The sequence below is a fragment of the Chiloscyllium plagiosum genome, chromosome 11, assembly GCF_004010195.1.
Source record: "Chiloscyllium plagiosum isolate BGI_BamShark_2017 chromosome 11, ASM401019v2, whole genome shotgun sequence".
Lineage (NCBI taxonomy): Eukaryota > Metazoa > Chordata > Chondrichthyes > Orectolobiformes > Hemiscylliidae > Chiloscyllium > Chiloscyllium plagiosum.
In genome coordinates, this window is record NC_057720.1 from 42,716,599 (window position 1) to 42,730,897 (window position 14,299).

A 14,299-nucleotide genomic window follows, 5' to 3' on the forward strand; every position below is an offset into this window, starting at 1 on the left:
CACAGGTGAGGTGCCGGAAGATTGGAGGTTGGCTAACGTGGTGCCACTGTTTAAGAAAGGTGTTAAGGACAAGCCAGGGAACTATAGACCGGTGAACCTGACGTCGGTGGTAGGTAAGTTGTTGGAGGGAATCCTGAGGGACAGGATGTACATGTATTTGGAAAGGCAAGGACTGATTAGGGATAGTCAACATGGCTTTGTGCATGGGAAATCATGTCTCACAAACTTGATTGAGTTTTTTGAAGAAGTAACAAAGAAAATTGATGAGGGCAGAGCGGTAGACATGATCTATATGGACTTCAGTAAGGCGTTCAACAAGGTTCCCCATGGGAGGCTGGCTAGCAAGGTTAGATCTCACGGAATACAGGGAGAACTAGCCATTTGGATACAGAACTGGCTCAAAGGAGGAAGACAGAGAGTGGTGGTAAAGGGTTGTTTTTCAGACTGGAGGCCTGTGACTAGTGGAGTGTCACAAGGATTGGTGCTGGGTTCACTACTTTTCATCATTTATATAAATGATTTGGATGTGAGCATAAGAGGTACAGTTAGTAAGTTTGCAGATGACACCAAAATTGGAGGTGTAGTGGACAGAGAAGAGGGTTATCTTAGGTTACAACAGGATCTTGATGAGATGGGCCAATGGGCGAGAAGTGGCAGATGGAGTTTAATTCCGATAAATGTGAGGTGCTGCAGTTTGGGAAAGCAAATCTTAGCAGGACTTATACACTTAATGGTAAGGTTCTAGAGAGGGTTGCTGAACAAAGAGACCTTGGAATGCAGGTTCATAGCTCCTTGAAAGTGGAATTGCAGGTATATAGGATAGTGAAGAAGGCATTTGGTATGCTTTCCTTTATTGGTCAGAGAATTGAGTACAGGAGTTGGGAGGTCATGTTGCAGCTGTTCAGGACATTGGTTAGGCCATTTTTGAAATATTGTTTGCAGTTCTGATGTCCTTCCTATCGGAAAGATGTTAAACTTGAAAGGGTTCAGAAAAGATTTAGAAGGATGTTGCCAGGGTTGGAGGATTTGAACTATAGGGAGAGGTTGAATAGGCTGGGCTTGTTTTCCCTGGAGTGTCAGAGGCTGAGAGCCTTATAGAGGTTTACAAAATCATGAGGGGCATGGATAGGATAAATAGACAAAGTCTTTTCACTGTTAGGGGAGTCCAGAACTAGAGGGCATAGGTTTAGGGTGAGCAGGGAACGATATAAAAGAGATTAAGGGAGCAACTTTTTCACGGGTATGGAATGAGCTGCCAGAGGATGTGGTGGAGGCTAGTACAATTGCAACATTTAAAAGGCATCTGGATGGGTATATAAATAGGAAGGGTTTAGTGGGATATGGGCTGGGTGCTGGCAGGTGGGACTAGATTGGGTTGGGATAGCTGGTCAGCATGGACGAGATGGACCAAAGGGTCTGTTTCCGTGCTGTACACCTCTGTGACTATAGCAAAATATATTGAGAAATAAGGACATAAATTAAGAATCAATACTTAAAAATATCAATAGACACATTCACAGAATAAATGTGAGTGTGCACCTTGATATGCAGAGATGTTGTAAAATATTCATGTGTCTGTTCACTTGATAGAAGCATAACTTAAAAACGTATGCACTTTTTTTCAACAACCTTTCTTTGTCACTGAACCTGACATGTGAACTCTGCTTTCTCTCTAGAGATGCTGCCAGACCTGCTGAGTTTTCCCAGCAGTTTCTGATTTTCAGCATTCACAGTTCTTTGGTGATTTTTGACAAATTTGTTTCGAAGTTTTAAGCCTTAATTATCTTTTTCAATGAAGGGTGAATATCAATCGTTACGAATTTATCTTAGTAAATAACTTACAATCACAAGAGCCTCTGAGACCTTATTGGTTCCTATCTATTGCATTTTTAATAAAGCCAACATGTGGATAAAGAAAATTGCTTTCTCTGTGATGTGACTTTTTTCTTGATAACTTTATCTGTCTCTGTTCTAGTTGCAGACCCTTTTGTCTCAGTGTTTGGAAGTGATTCATTTGGAAGTGGGTTTGCTGATTTTAACACATTATCACAGGTAATTAATTTAGAAATCTATGCAAAATGTGTCCTTAGAATATTTTGTTATTTTTAATGTTTTGTTTCACAATCTCCTTCCGTTGTAAATGTTTTCTTATTAGTGTACTTTAAAAATAGGCTTGAAACATAAACTTATGGAAACACTGAGGCATGTCTGGCAGCATCTGTGGAGAAAGAAACAAAATTAACATTTTGAGTTGCGATAAGAGTTTCTTTTCCCTAGAAGGTGCAGGGTCTGCTCAATGTTTTCAGTATTTTCTGTTCTTCTGAACCTCCTCCCTCACCTCCATCCAAGGCCCCAAAGCAGCCTTCCACATCCATCAAAGTTTTACCTGCACATCCACCAATATCATTTATTGTATCCGTTGCTCCCAATGCGGTCTCCTCTACATTGGGAGACTGGACGCCTCCTGGCAGAGCGCTTTAGGGAGCATCTCTGGGACATCCGCACCAATCAACCACACGCCCTGTGACCCAACATTTCAACTCTCCCTCCCACTCAGCTGAGGACATGGAGGTCCTGGGCCTCCTTCACCGCTGCTCCCTCACCACCTGACGCCTGGAGGAAGAACGCCTCATCTTCTGCCTCGGAACACTTCAACCCCAGGGCATCAATGTGGACTTCACCAGTTTCCTCATTTCCCCTTCCCCAACCTCATCCCAGCTCCAAACTTACAGCTCAGCACTGTCCCCATGACTTGTCTTACCTGCCTATCTTCCTTTCCACCTATCCACTCCACCCTCCTCCCTGACCTATCACGTTCACCCTCTCCCCCACGCACCTATTGTACTATATGCGACTTTCTCCCCACCCCCACCCTCCTCTCATTTATCTCTCCACCCTTCAGGCACTCTGCCTGTATTCCTGATGAAGGGCTTTTGCCCGAAACGTCGATTTTACTGCTCGGATGCTGCCTGAACTGCTTTGCTTTTCCAGCACCACTCTATTCGAAACCCTGAGATTATGCTGTCTGCTGCTAGACTTGCGCAAAGACATTCCTTTAATACCTGGTATTAACTTGGTAATCCTTCTCTGGACAGCCTCCAATGCCTGTATATCTTTCCTTAGATTAATTGTATTTATTCATTCATGGAATGAGGGCATCACTGGCTGGACCAGCATTTATTGCCCATCCCTAATTGCCCAGAGGGCAGTTAAGCATCAAGCACTTTGCTGTTGTTTACAGTATTCCAAGTGTGGTATGACTAGTACCTTTTCTCATTTTACTTAGACTTCCCTATTTTTGTACTCCATTCCCTTTGAAGTAAAAACCAACATTCTGTTTGCCATCCCGACTCCCTGCTGTATTTGTATATGAATCACAAAAGGCTAGCATACAAGAACCCCAGACACGCACACTGCTGCAGTTGTCTGCAGACTTTATGTATTTATTCTCTGTTCTTCCTGGCAAAGTGCCTGTTCACCCATTTTCCACACTATCTTCCATCTGCTGAGATTTTGCCCACTTCTCTTTAGTATTGAGGGTATGCTGTTGTGTCAGATGTTATCTTTCAGGTGAGACATGATACCAAGGTACCTTCTGCACTTTCTGGTGGATACAAAAGACTCCATGTCCTATTTCAGTATTTATCCTTCAGTCAAGAAACCATTAGCTAACATTTTTGCACTTTGCTTTTTGTGTGAACTTACTGTGCACAACCTGTTGTGTGCGTCTTGTGTTCGAACTCTGACAACATTTCCAAAGTAGCTCATATTCAGAGAATGAATTGAAGTAAAAAGATGCAACAAAAGAAGCACATAGACTTTGAAGTTTCTCCGAAGAATAAAAAAGATATAATTTGCTATTCTTCCTAATGTATATAAACATAGAACATTCTAGTGCAGTACAGGCCCTTCGGCCCTCAATGTTGCATCAACCTGTGAAATTAATCTGATGCCCATCTAACCTACACCGTTACATTATTATCCATATGTATGTCCAATGCCCATTCAAATGCCCTTAATGTCGGCAAGTCTATTCTTGTTGCAGGCAGGCCGTTTCACGCCCCTACTACTGAGTGAAGAAACTAACCCTGATATCAGTCCTAAATCTATCACCCCTTAATTTAAAGCTATGTCCCCTCATGTTAGCCTTCACCATCCAAGGAAAAGCTCTCATTGTCCACCCTATTTAACCCTCTAATTATTTTGCACGTCTCGATTTAAATCACCTCTCAATGTTCTTCTCTCCAACGAAAACAGCCTCAGTTCCCTCAGCCAATCCTCATAAGACCTTCCCTCCATACCAGGCAACATCCTAGTAAATCTCCTCTGAGGCCTTTCCAAAGCTTCTACATCCTTCCTATAATGTGGTGACCAGAACTGTATGCAATACTCCAGATGCGGCCTTACCAGTGTCTTGTACAGCTGAAGCATGACCTCGTGGCTCCAAAACTCAATCCCACTACCAATAAATGCCAACACACCCATACGCCTTCATAACAGCCCTATCAACTTTCAGGGATTTATGCACCTGGACACAGATCTATCTGTTCATCTACACTGCCAAGAATTTTACCATTAGCCCAGTACTCTGCATTCCTGTTACTTCTGAAGTGAACTACCTTACACTTTTCAGCATCAAACTTCATTTGTCACCTCTCAGCCCAGCTCTGTATCTTATCTCTATCCATCTGTAATCCACAACTTCCTTCAGCACTATTCACAACTCTGCCTACCTTAGTGTCATCTGCAAATGTACTAACTCATTCTTCTATGCCCACGTCCAGATCATTTATGAAAATGATAAACAGCAGTGGGCCCAAAACAGATCCTTGTGGCATACCACTGGTAATTGAGCACCAGGATGAACATTTCCCATCAACCACCACCCTCTGTCTTCTTTCAGCTAGCTAATTTCTGATCTAAACAGCTAAATCATCTTCAATCATGACACTCATTATTTTGTCCAATCGTCTTCTGTCCAATAGTCTTCCGTGTAGAACCTTATCAAACACCTTACTGAATTCCACATACACCACATCCACCACTTTACCTTCATCCATCTGTTTTGTCACCTTTTCAAAGAACTCAGTAAGGTTATTGAGGCACGACCTATCCTTCACAAAACTGTGTTGACTATCCCTAATCAAATTATTCCTTTCCAGATTATTATAAATCCTACCTCTTATAACCTTTTCCAACACATTACCCACAACTGAAGTAAGGCTCACTGGCCTATAATTACTAGGGTTGTCCCAACCCTTCTCCTTAAACGAGGGAACAACATTTGCTATCCTCCAGTCTTCTGGCACTACTCCTGTCGACAATGATGACATAAAGATCAAAGCCAAAGGCTCTGCAATCTCCTTCCTAGCTTCCCAGAGAATCCATGAATAAATCCCATCCAGCCCGGGAATCTTATCTATTTTCAGATCTTCCAAAATTGCTAAAACCTCATCTTTGTCAACTGTAATCACATCTATTCTAGTAGCCTGTATCTCTGTATTCTCACAAACATTGCCCTTTTCTGATGTGAATACTGACAAAATGTAATCAATAGACCCCTAACATTCACTACATTGGGAGATCTCTAACATTCACTACATTTGACAAGACTTATCTGTTACACCTCTTTCAGTTTTGAAGACAGATATTTAAAAAAAAACAAGGACACAGTAAGATCTCTAAAAATGTAATGTTTTGTGGGCACATAGATCAACTATTGGCCTTATCATAATGGAGCGAAATTGAAAGGTTATTTTTTATAATTTGGGTAAGTTGGCTCAATGATACGGGAAAGTAGACCGGTTCAATCTTTGATATTACTACATGAAAACATGTTGTACTGATTCAATTCTTTGGACATTTGTGTGAGTTCTTTGTGGCTGCATTAAGTCCACTGAATATCTTTTTCAGCATAAGTTTGATATCACTGGTAATATTTTCCTTTTTGTTTCCTCTGAACATAAAACTTCAGTCTGACCAGCAAGATCCATTCAGTTCTGCTACAGGAATAGACCCTAGTAATGATGCATTTGGAAAAACTGGATTCACAGATGAACCTATAAACATTGATGAGGTTCCTCCAGCTTTACCACCAAAGGTTGGCACTCCAACAAGACCCCCTCCTCCACCACCTGGTAAGTGAATAGGAGGACATCAAAAGTGCTAATTTTGTTTCAAATGTTAATTATATTTCTTGTAATTGTTTAGATAATGTTAGAGGAGAAAGTGAGGTCTGCAGATGCTGGAGATCAAAGTTGAAACTTTATTGCTGGAACAGCACAGCAGGTCAGGCAGCATCCAGGGAACAGGAGATTCGACGTTTCGGGCACAGGCCCTTCTTCAGGAATGAAGAAGGGCCTGTGCCCGAAACGTCGAATCTCCTGTTCCCTGGATGCTGCCTGACCTGCTGTGCTGTTCCAGCAATAAAGTTTCAACTTTAGATAATGTTAAGCATGTATCCTTTGCTCACTGTAGGGATTTTTCTTTCCAAATTTACAATGATAGTTCACTTACCTCCTCATCAAACTTTAATTGATTTAAAAATGAACCATTTCAACTCTCTTCCATGACAAGGGATGTTGAGAGTTTTAATGGCAAAGGCACTTACTATTATTGTGTGTTTATTTTAAATGTAGGTAAAAGACTTTCCCTTGTAAAATCAGAATCATCCAACTCCAAGTTAAATGATCCTTTCCATCCGTTTAATTCAGGGGATTCATTCCATAAAGAGAATCATCTTGACCCATTTGCTCCTACCTCTCCAAGTAAAGATGTTGGAGACACCACAAATTTTGCAAACTTCAATGCTGTAAGTGTGTGTGTTTTTGTTTGTGTGTGTGTTTGATAATTTTAAGGTACAAAAATCAGTGTCTTTCAAGAATTTTATTTATCTATTTTTGGCAGTGTGGAGCCTCTCCTACTGACTGGGAATTTTGTGCCAAATGAAGAAGTGGCAGAATACCTATTCTTAATCAGGGTTTCCTAAAATGCTTGTTTGCTCTTATCAGTATTGTCAGAAGGTAGAAATTGGATGAGCTAGTCACCAGCAGGTCACTCTTGAAAGTATTCCCTTCAAAACACCTGCCAGCGACATTTACCAAAGCCAACAATCAAGATTTCTGTCATTGCCAAAGCTAAGGAGATATCTTGATTTGAAGAAACCTGGAGTCACTGTGGCACAGAAGGATGCCATATGCCCCATTGAGTCCATGTCAGCTTTCTGTCAAGCAATCCAGTCAGTTCCACTCCAAAACTCTGACCCTATAGCCCTGCAAGTTTATTTCACTCCAGTGCCTATCCAGTTTTCTTTGAAATCATTGATAGTCTCCGTTTGTACTACCTTCATGGGCAGCAAGTTCTTGGTCTAACTAGTCCCGATGTTTTTAAAAGAAAAGTTACATCCTTACATCTTGCCCAAGGTATTTAAATGTGTTGGTCTTTAGTTCTTGTACCAACAGCAAATGAGAACAGCCCTTTGTTGACTGCCTTATCTAAACTTGTCTGTCTTCTTGTAAAGTTCCATCAGATCTCCTCTTACCCTCCTTTACTTAAAATGATTAAGCTTCTCTAACCTAACCTTGGAGCTGAATTCCTTCCATTTTGGAGCTGTTCTAGCAAATCTCTTCTGCATTGTCTACAGGACCCCTCAACCTTCTTAAAATGTTGTGATTTGATACAGTACTATAGTTGTAGAGGAACATAATTGTCCATCATCCTCATGTCTGAAATACAACCATTTCTCACAACTTGTTGACTTCAAACCTTCAGCCAAATTTTTTTATTGAAGTTGACACTGACACTCTTATTCCACAAGTTTCACACTTGTTAACCAACTATTTTATATCATGTTTCTTAAGGCACTTTCTTAACATTCCTTTAAACAACATCCACTGCATTCCCTTCATCAACCTTCTTAGTTACTTCATAAAAATTCATTTAGATTCATCAAACATGATCTACCAACTAGTTTAAACATCACTGATTGTCTTGTTAATTTTCTGTCGGTTTAATCATTGTACTGCCCTCCCCAATATAACAAAAATATTATCACACAGAGATATGTTCATTGCTTACTACTGATTAGTATGGGGAGCAAGGGTTATGGGGAGAAGGCAGGAGAATGAGTTTGAGAAACATATCAGCAATGATCAAGTGGTGGAGCAGCCTCAGTGGGCAAAATGGCATAATTCTCCACATCTTATAGTCTTTCCTCTCACGGCCTCACCATCAAATTACTCCCTATCCTCTGCGGTTTCAACTTTGATCTCAATTCATCATGATCTTTATTCATTCTGAAATCCCTCCATCCCCAATAAGTCTGCAAACAATATTCAACATCACCTTCTTGACCTTGCCATCTCATAAGATCTCCCTCGTCCCACTGTATCAATCTGAGATAAAACCGTCTCTGATCATTTCCTTGCATCACTTACTACCCACACTCCCCTTTTCCACTCTAACCCTACCCCTTTGTTACTTGTTTCTGGGAAAAACAATTTAATTCAAATTCCCAGTCATCTATTTACTCACCATTAGCATTTCCACAGTTGCTGTTTTGCTTAAACACTCATCTCGACCTTTTTAATCCTAGTTCTTAATTCTTCCATGGAGTATGGATGTAGCTGGAAGTTGTTACCTACCCCTAATTGCCCTGGAATTGACTTGCTTGCTGGGATATTTGAGTTGAGAGTCAGTCATGTTGCTTTGGGTCTGAAGTTCATGTATAGTCTACACTTGGTAAAGATGGCAAATTTCCTTCCCTGGAGGATATTAGTGAACCCAGTGGCTTTTTACAAAAATCAATGATTGTCAAGGTTATGAGTCTAGCTTTGTTTACAGATTAATTCTTTGAAGTTAAATTCCACTAGCTGCAGAGGTGGGATTTTACACACGTTCTCAAAACATTTAGCCTAAGCATCTGCATTACTAGAGCAATACTGCTGCATTTTCTGCCCCAGTCCCCAGTCAAACCATAGTTCTCTCACTCTGAGAGTTTCAACTGGTTTAACCCTCATCCCTGCTTCTTAGGTCCAAAGGATGCACACTTGAGAGGAACAAAAATATGATCTGGCCAAATCATTTGAAATGCTACAGAATCCCATCCTATTCTGGTCAACATACTCATTATTTGGAATCATCTTGGAAAACAGAAATAACACCAGGTTTATTTTCTGTACTACCAACCATTGTCCTTAGCCCCTGTCCCCCCCAGTTTCTACATGAGAAGCTCATAAGCCTCTTTATCAATAAGACTGAGACACGCTTGTATGGTGCCTCTGCCATATTTATTTGTCCACTTAGAACATAGAACATAGAACATAGAAGAATACAGCGCAGTACAGGCCCTTGGGCCCTCGATGTTGCGCCGATCCAAGCCCACCTAAACTACACTAACCCACTATCCTCCATATACCTATCCAATGCCCTCTTAAATGCCCATAAAGAGGGAGAGTCCACCACTTGGCCAAACTTATTTTCTGCTCCTTCTGCCTTGACTCTCATCTCTCAGCTTTCTGCAGTTCCTCTATTGTCTCCTTGATGTCAACTCTGAGCTCTTGTTTATGAGAACCACCTTTGTTTCCTCCATCCTATTCCCATTAAACTGCTGATCACTCAACTTCCCCTATTGGCCCCCACGTTGGCTGATACTGTTAATGGTTCCATGTTTTAAACCACTATGCCACCTTCAATCTCCCTTTTCTTTTTTAAAGTCCCTAAACATGTTGGCCTTTCAAATCCATTCCCTGCTTTCCCATGTCTGAATCCCTACAACAGGTTCTGTTGTTGCAGTACTGAAGCTCCTCTTAACAATCACAAATGATATTCTGTATCATTGTTACAAATATAAGCCTTCCCTTGTTAATCTTCACAACCTGCCTGCAGCCTATGACAGGGTTACCACACCATCCTCCTTAATGCCTCTCCACTGTCAACAGTTGAATCAAAATGCACTCACATGGTTCTACTCTTAACTGCCCAATGACAACCAGAGAGTCACTTGCAATGGTTTCTGTTCTTGTTCCCACACCACTTACCTCTAATGTTTCCCCAAAGAGTTATCCTCGACACTCCACTTCCTCATCCAGCTGTTGCTTTTTATCAACTTCTTCTGAAGGCAGTGTCAGTTTACATAGGTATTCGAATGAAATACAGTGCTACTTCACCTTACACCTTCCCTTGATTTCTCCACTGTTGCTAAATAATCAGACTGCTTGTCTGTCATCGGTAATTGGATGAATAAAAAATGGCTCCAGTTAAATATTGAAAAGACTGAAGCCGTTGTTTTTAGCCCCTGTTCCAAACTCCATTTCCTGGCTACAGATTCCATTCCTCTCCTTGTTTACAGTTTGTGATTAAGCCAGTCTGTTCACAGTCATGATGTCACACTTGATCCTGGGATGAGCTTCCAATCGCATTCATGCCATCACTAGGACAACCTATTTGCATCTCTGTACCATGGCCTATCTGTTGGTGTAACCTTCTCTTGTGCGTTTCTTACCTGGAGACTTGATTATTCCAATGTACCCCTGGCTGATCATCCAGATTCTACCTTCTATAAACTTGATCATCCAAAGCCCTGGTTCCAGTGTCTTAAATTGAAGCAGGTCCTCTTCCACCATCATCTGACCACCATTCGCTCATTTTGATTTTAAAGTAATTTGATTTGTTTTCTGATGCCTTCATGGCCTCACCCTGCCCACCCTCTAATCTTCTCCAGTCTCTCAACCCTCCCAGATCTCTGTTCTCCTTTAATTCTAGCTTCTTTGCATCTCCAAAATTGCTTAATCTTTTCTGGTTATGCCCAGGTCTAAGTTTCTGGAACATAATTTGAACTTGGAGATAAACTGAATATGTTTTGTTTCAAGTAATTACCAGTTTGTAGAGCAAAGTACTCTTAATATTTTGGTAAATGTGGTCAAATGTTTGAGCTCTGTAGTGACTCTAGTTATGTTTTCTTCCTTGTTAATGCAGTTATGTGTATGCCTATCCACCCCAAAGCAAATCTATGAGAAGCAATTGAATCTAGTATTGGAATTGCATAAACTTAATCAGGAACCATTCAGTACTGTGAAATAAAACATGGTGCTGGAGAAACTCAGCAGATCAGGCAGAATTTATGAAGAGAGAAACAGAGTTAACATTTAGTGTCCCATGACTCCAAATCAGTTCCAAGGTAAACTTTTGAACTCTGTTTCTGTCTTCACAGATGCTGCCAGATCTGCTGAGTTCCTCCAGCTCTTTGTGGTTTTATTTCAGATCTTCAACATCCGTAGTATTTTGTTTTTATTTGAACACTAAAACTGTTGGTCAATAATGGCGATTGCTAACGTGAGGCTAGTGTTCTCCCGATTAAATGTTAAGCATCTCAAAAGTTATGAACTAATAATGTTTGTAGTTGTAGCAACAAATTTGCAACATGTGTACGTCTAAAGGTAAACTGACTTTGATTTCCTTAAAATATCAGCTGAGCCACTATTGTTTGTGTAAAATATACCACTTTTTTTTCCTGTTTTCAGTGTGCTGTTTATAAGAAATAGTTTGTATTTTTCTGTCGTTTTGTTTTTGACTGTTTCAGTACCCCAGTGAGGAAGACCAGATAGAATGGGCTAAAAGAGAAAGTGAACGAGCAGAGAAGGAACGACTAGCGAGATTAAATCAGCAAGAACAAGAGGATTTGGAACTGGCCATAGCACTCAGTAAATCTGAAATATCAGAAGCATGAATAGCTCTTCTATGGTTCTCAACGTACTGGCTGCCATTGACTCGCAAGTCTACTCTTACTAATGACATTTTATATAGAAACTACCTAAAGTAACTATGTCATTATGGAAATTCTTCCCTGAAATTATTAGTTCATTACTAAAGAGTCTTATACTGGACTTGGATCAGTGTGGTGAAACTTATTAATTCAAAAATATAAAATAACCTTTATCCTGTATATGTAAAAATAAAAACAATGTACATGCTAAATACTGATGCAAATCTGTATTAAATGCAATGAATTTACTTATAATTATACTCCTTTGCATTGTTGGGTAATGGAGTGTACCATCTCTGCTTCCTGTTCAAATAATATTGTCCAATAGGATACAGAAGCCATTGAACAGCTGTACATATTTACACCTTAATGACTAAGTAGATTTCAAAAATCATAAACTTTTCAAGTGTAGCATATTAACTGTTTCTGTAACCACCAGTGCTAACAATATATAACTGTATAGAACATCTATTTCAAAATACATGCTGAAACTGCTGCTGTAAGTTAAACGTATGCACTGCTAAACTTTTTACTGGCTTTATTTTTTTAACTTGTCAGTTTATAAATTTAAGTGATTTTCCTTTCATGTTCATGTGAAATTGCTGACTGCCTGGATGAGTAAATAACATCAAATAAAATGCAAGCTTATGTTAAGATATTCTGTGGAATCCATTAAAATGGAATGTAGTATGCTGGACCTAGCCAGCACCATCTGTGCTATTCAGTATACCCATATGAATTCACAGTTGATTAAGAAATCACAGCTTGGTTTTCCCAGGTTTTTTTTTTGTTTCACTGAAGTCTCCATTAAAATACCTTGTTGGTTTTCACATACCCTTCCTACCTAATTATAAGAGCAACTTATCCTTCTGGTGCTGACTTGGTGATTTGTAGCCCATCAAAAATCTAACTTGCATTTTTATTTGCATTGTAGTGATGTCTAAGCAGAATAAATTAATTTGTTATTTTCTATCTCCCACTGAATCATCTTAGTGATGGTGCTATGAAACTGCCATAAGAAACTCTTTCACCTTTACACTTTAGGGAAGAAAATCTGCCATCCTCATCTGGCCTGATCACATCCAGATCTTATTTTAGATTAGATTAGATTAGATTAGATTAGATTACTTACAGTGTGGAAACAGGCCCTTCGGCTCAACAAGTCCACACCGCCCCGCCGAAGCGCAACCCACCCATACCCCAACCCCTACATTTACCCCTAACCTAACACTACGGGCAATTTAGCATAGCCAATTCACCTGACCTGCACATCTTTTGGATTGTGGGAGGAAACCGGAGCACCCGGAGGAAACCCACGCAGACACGGGGAGAACGTGCAAACTCCACACAGTCAGTCGCCTGAGGCGGGAATTGAACCCGGATCTCTGGCGCTGTGAGGCAGCAGTGCTAACCACTGTGCCACCGTGCCGCCGTGTTTCTTGATTTTTTTTTCCATTACCATAACCTTTCACCTCGCATCATCATTTTTGTAATTTAATCTCTCCATCTTTTTGCCTTATTAAAACTTGGCATTGTGTTCAGCCCCCACCTGTCTACTCATTGGAAACCTTTTACATCTCAGACATTTTCCACTTTTAATGAAGACCATGAACTGGAAACATTAACTCAGGCACCACAGATGTATTTCTAGATTTTTGTTTGACTCCTAGTCTGTGATAGTCTTCCACTTTAAATTCACAGATATCCTTTCTGAAAAACCATCTTCTGACTTCATTCTTTGTAAATTTACGCACTGAATGCACATTCCTAGTTAAATTTCTCACTAGAATCAGAATCATCCTCTGAGCTATTACAGGTCCTTCTGTATTTTGTTAACATGAATTTACGATAACACAGTTGATGAATTGGGGACACTTTCTAAAGCACAAAGTTTTGAAGTGTATATTGGTTATAATGTGATTCCGGCCCCATTAGGTTAAATGGTGCTGCTTTTACGTGATTTTTTTAACACGGGATTGCACGAGAATGGAACTATTGCTTATAGCAGAACTGACACTTTCTTCTTTCTTCCTTTATTATAAACAAGTAATGTTGTCTGAGTTCCCTCTTTGGAATACAAGCATTTTTAATGCCATTTTTCTATTTTTTTTTTCTCCTCCCTTTCCCCTACACATTTCTTTGATTTTTTTTCTCCTCTCATTTTTAATTCAAGTTCTTTTTGCATTCCTAACTGAATCTTAGCTAATTCTAAATATTGGGTAATCATTTTAAGTATCACAGCCTCATAAGATCTGACTTTTATGCCAACCTTTTAAGTTGTGGTAAACTTTTTTTTTATCAAAGATTTCACATAATCTCATGTGGCATTTTCTATTCCAGAAAAGTCTTAACAACAGTCAAAGCTATTTCAAAATTTGAACCAATGTAATATACCTCACAAGAACACACCATGGTGGTCATTTACTGAACATATTCAAAAAGGACCCAAGCATACTTTTAACGAAAGAGCATCCCAGTTATAAGACGCAAAAGAAACAAAATCATAATTGGTTTAAACTATTTGAAATGGACTTACTG

General features: G+C 39.9%; 1 protein-coding gene across 4 annotated transcripts in view; it reads left to right on the forward strand.

The window, feature by feature from the left end:
* The window catches only part of eps15 (epidermal growth factor receptor pathway substrate 15), a 169,926-nt gene extending 157,509 nt beyond the window's left edge, over positions 1-12,417 (forward strand). For 2 of the 4 annotated variants that reach the window (XM_043699211.1, XM_043699213.1), the window contains 4 exons: positions 1,976-2,052; positions 5,975-6,137; positions 6,639-6,811; positions 11,579-12,417. In XM_043699211.1, coding sequence (XP_043555146.1) covers positions 1,976-2,052; positions 5,975-6,137; positions 6,639-6,811; positions 11,579-11,725 — 560 coding nt within the window. In that variant the 3' untranslated portion in view covers positions 11,726-12,417. The remainder of the gene's footprint in view (positions 1-1,975; positions 2,053-5,974; positions 6,138-6,638; positions 6,812-11,578) is intronic. The other 2 variants (XM_043699212.1, XM_043699214.1) reach the window with 2 other exon arrangements.
* The last annotated feature ends 1,882 nt before the right edge of the window (positions 12,418-14,299 follow it).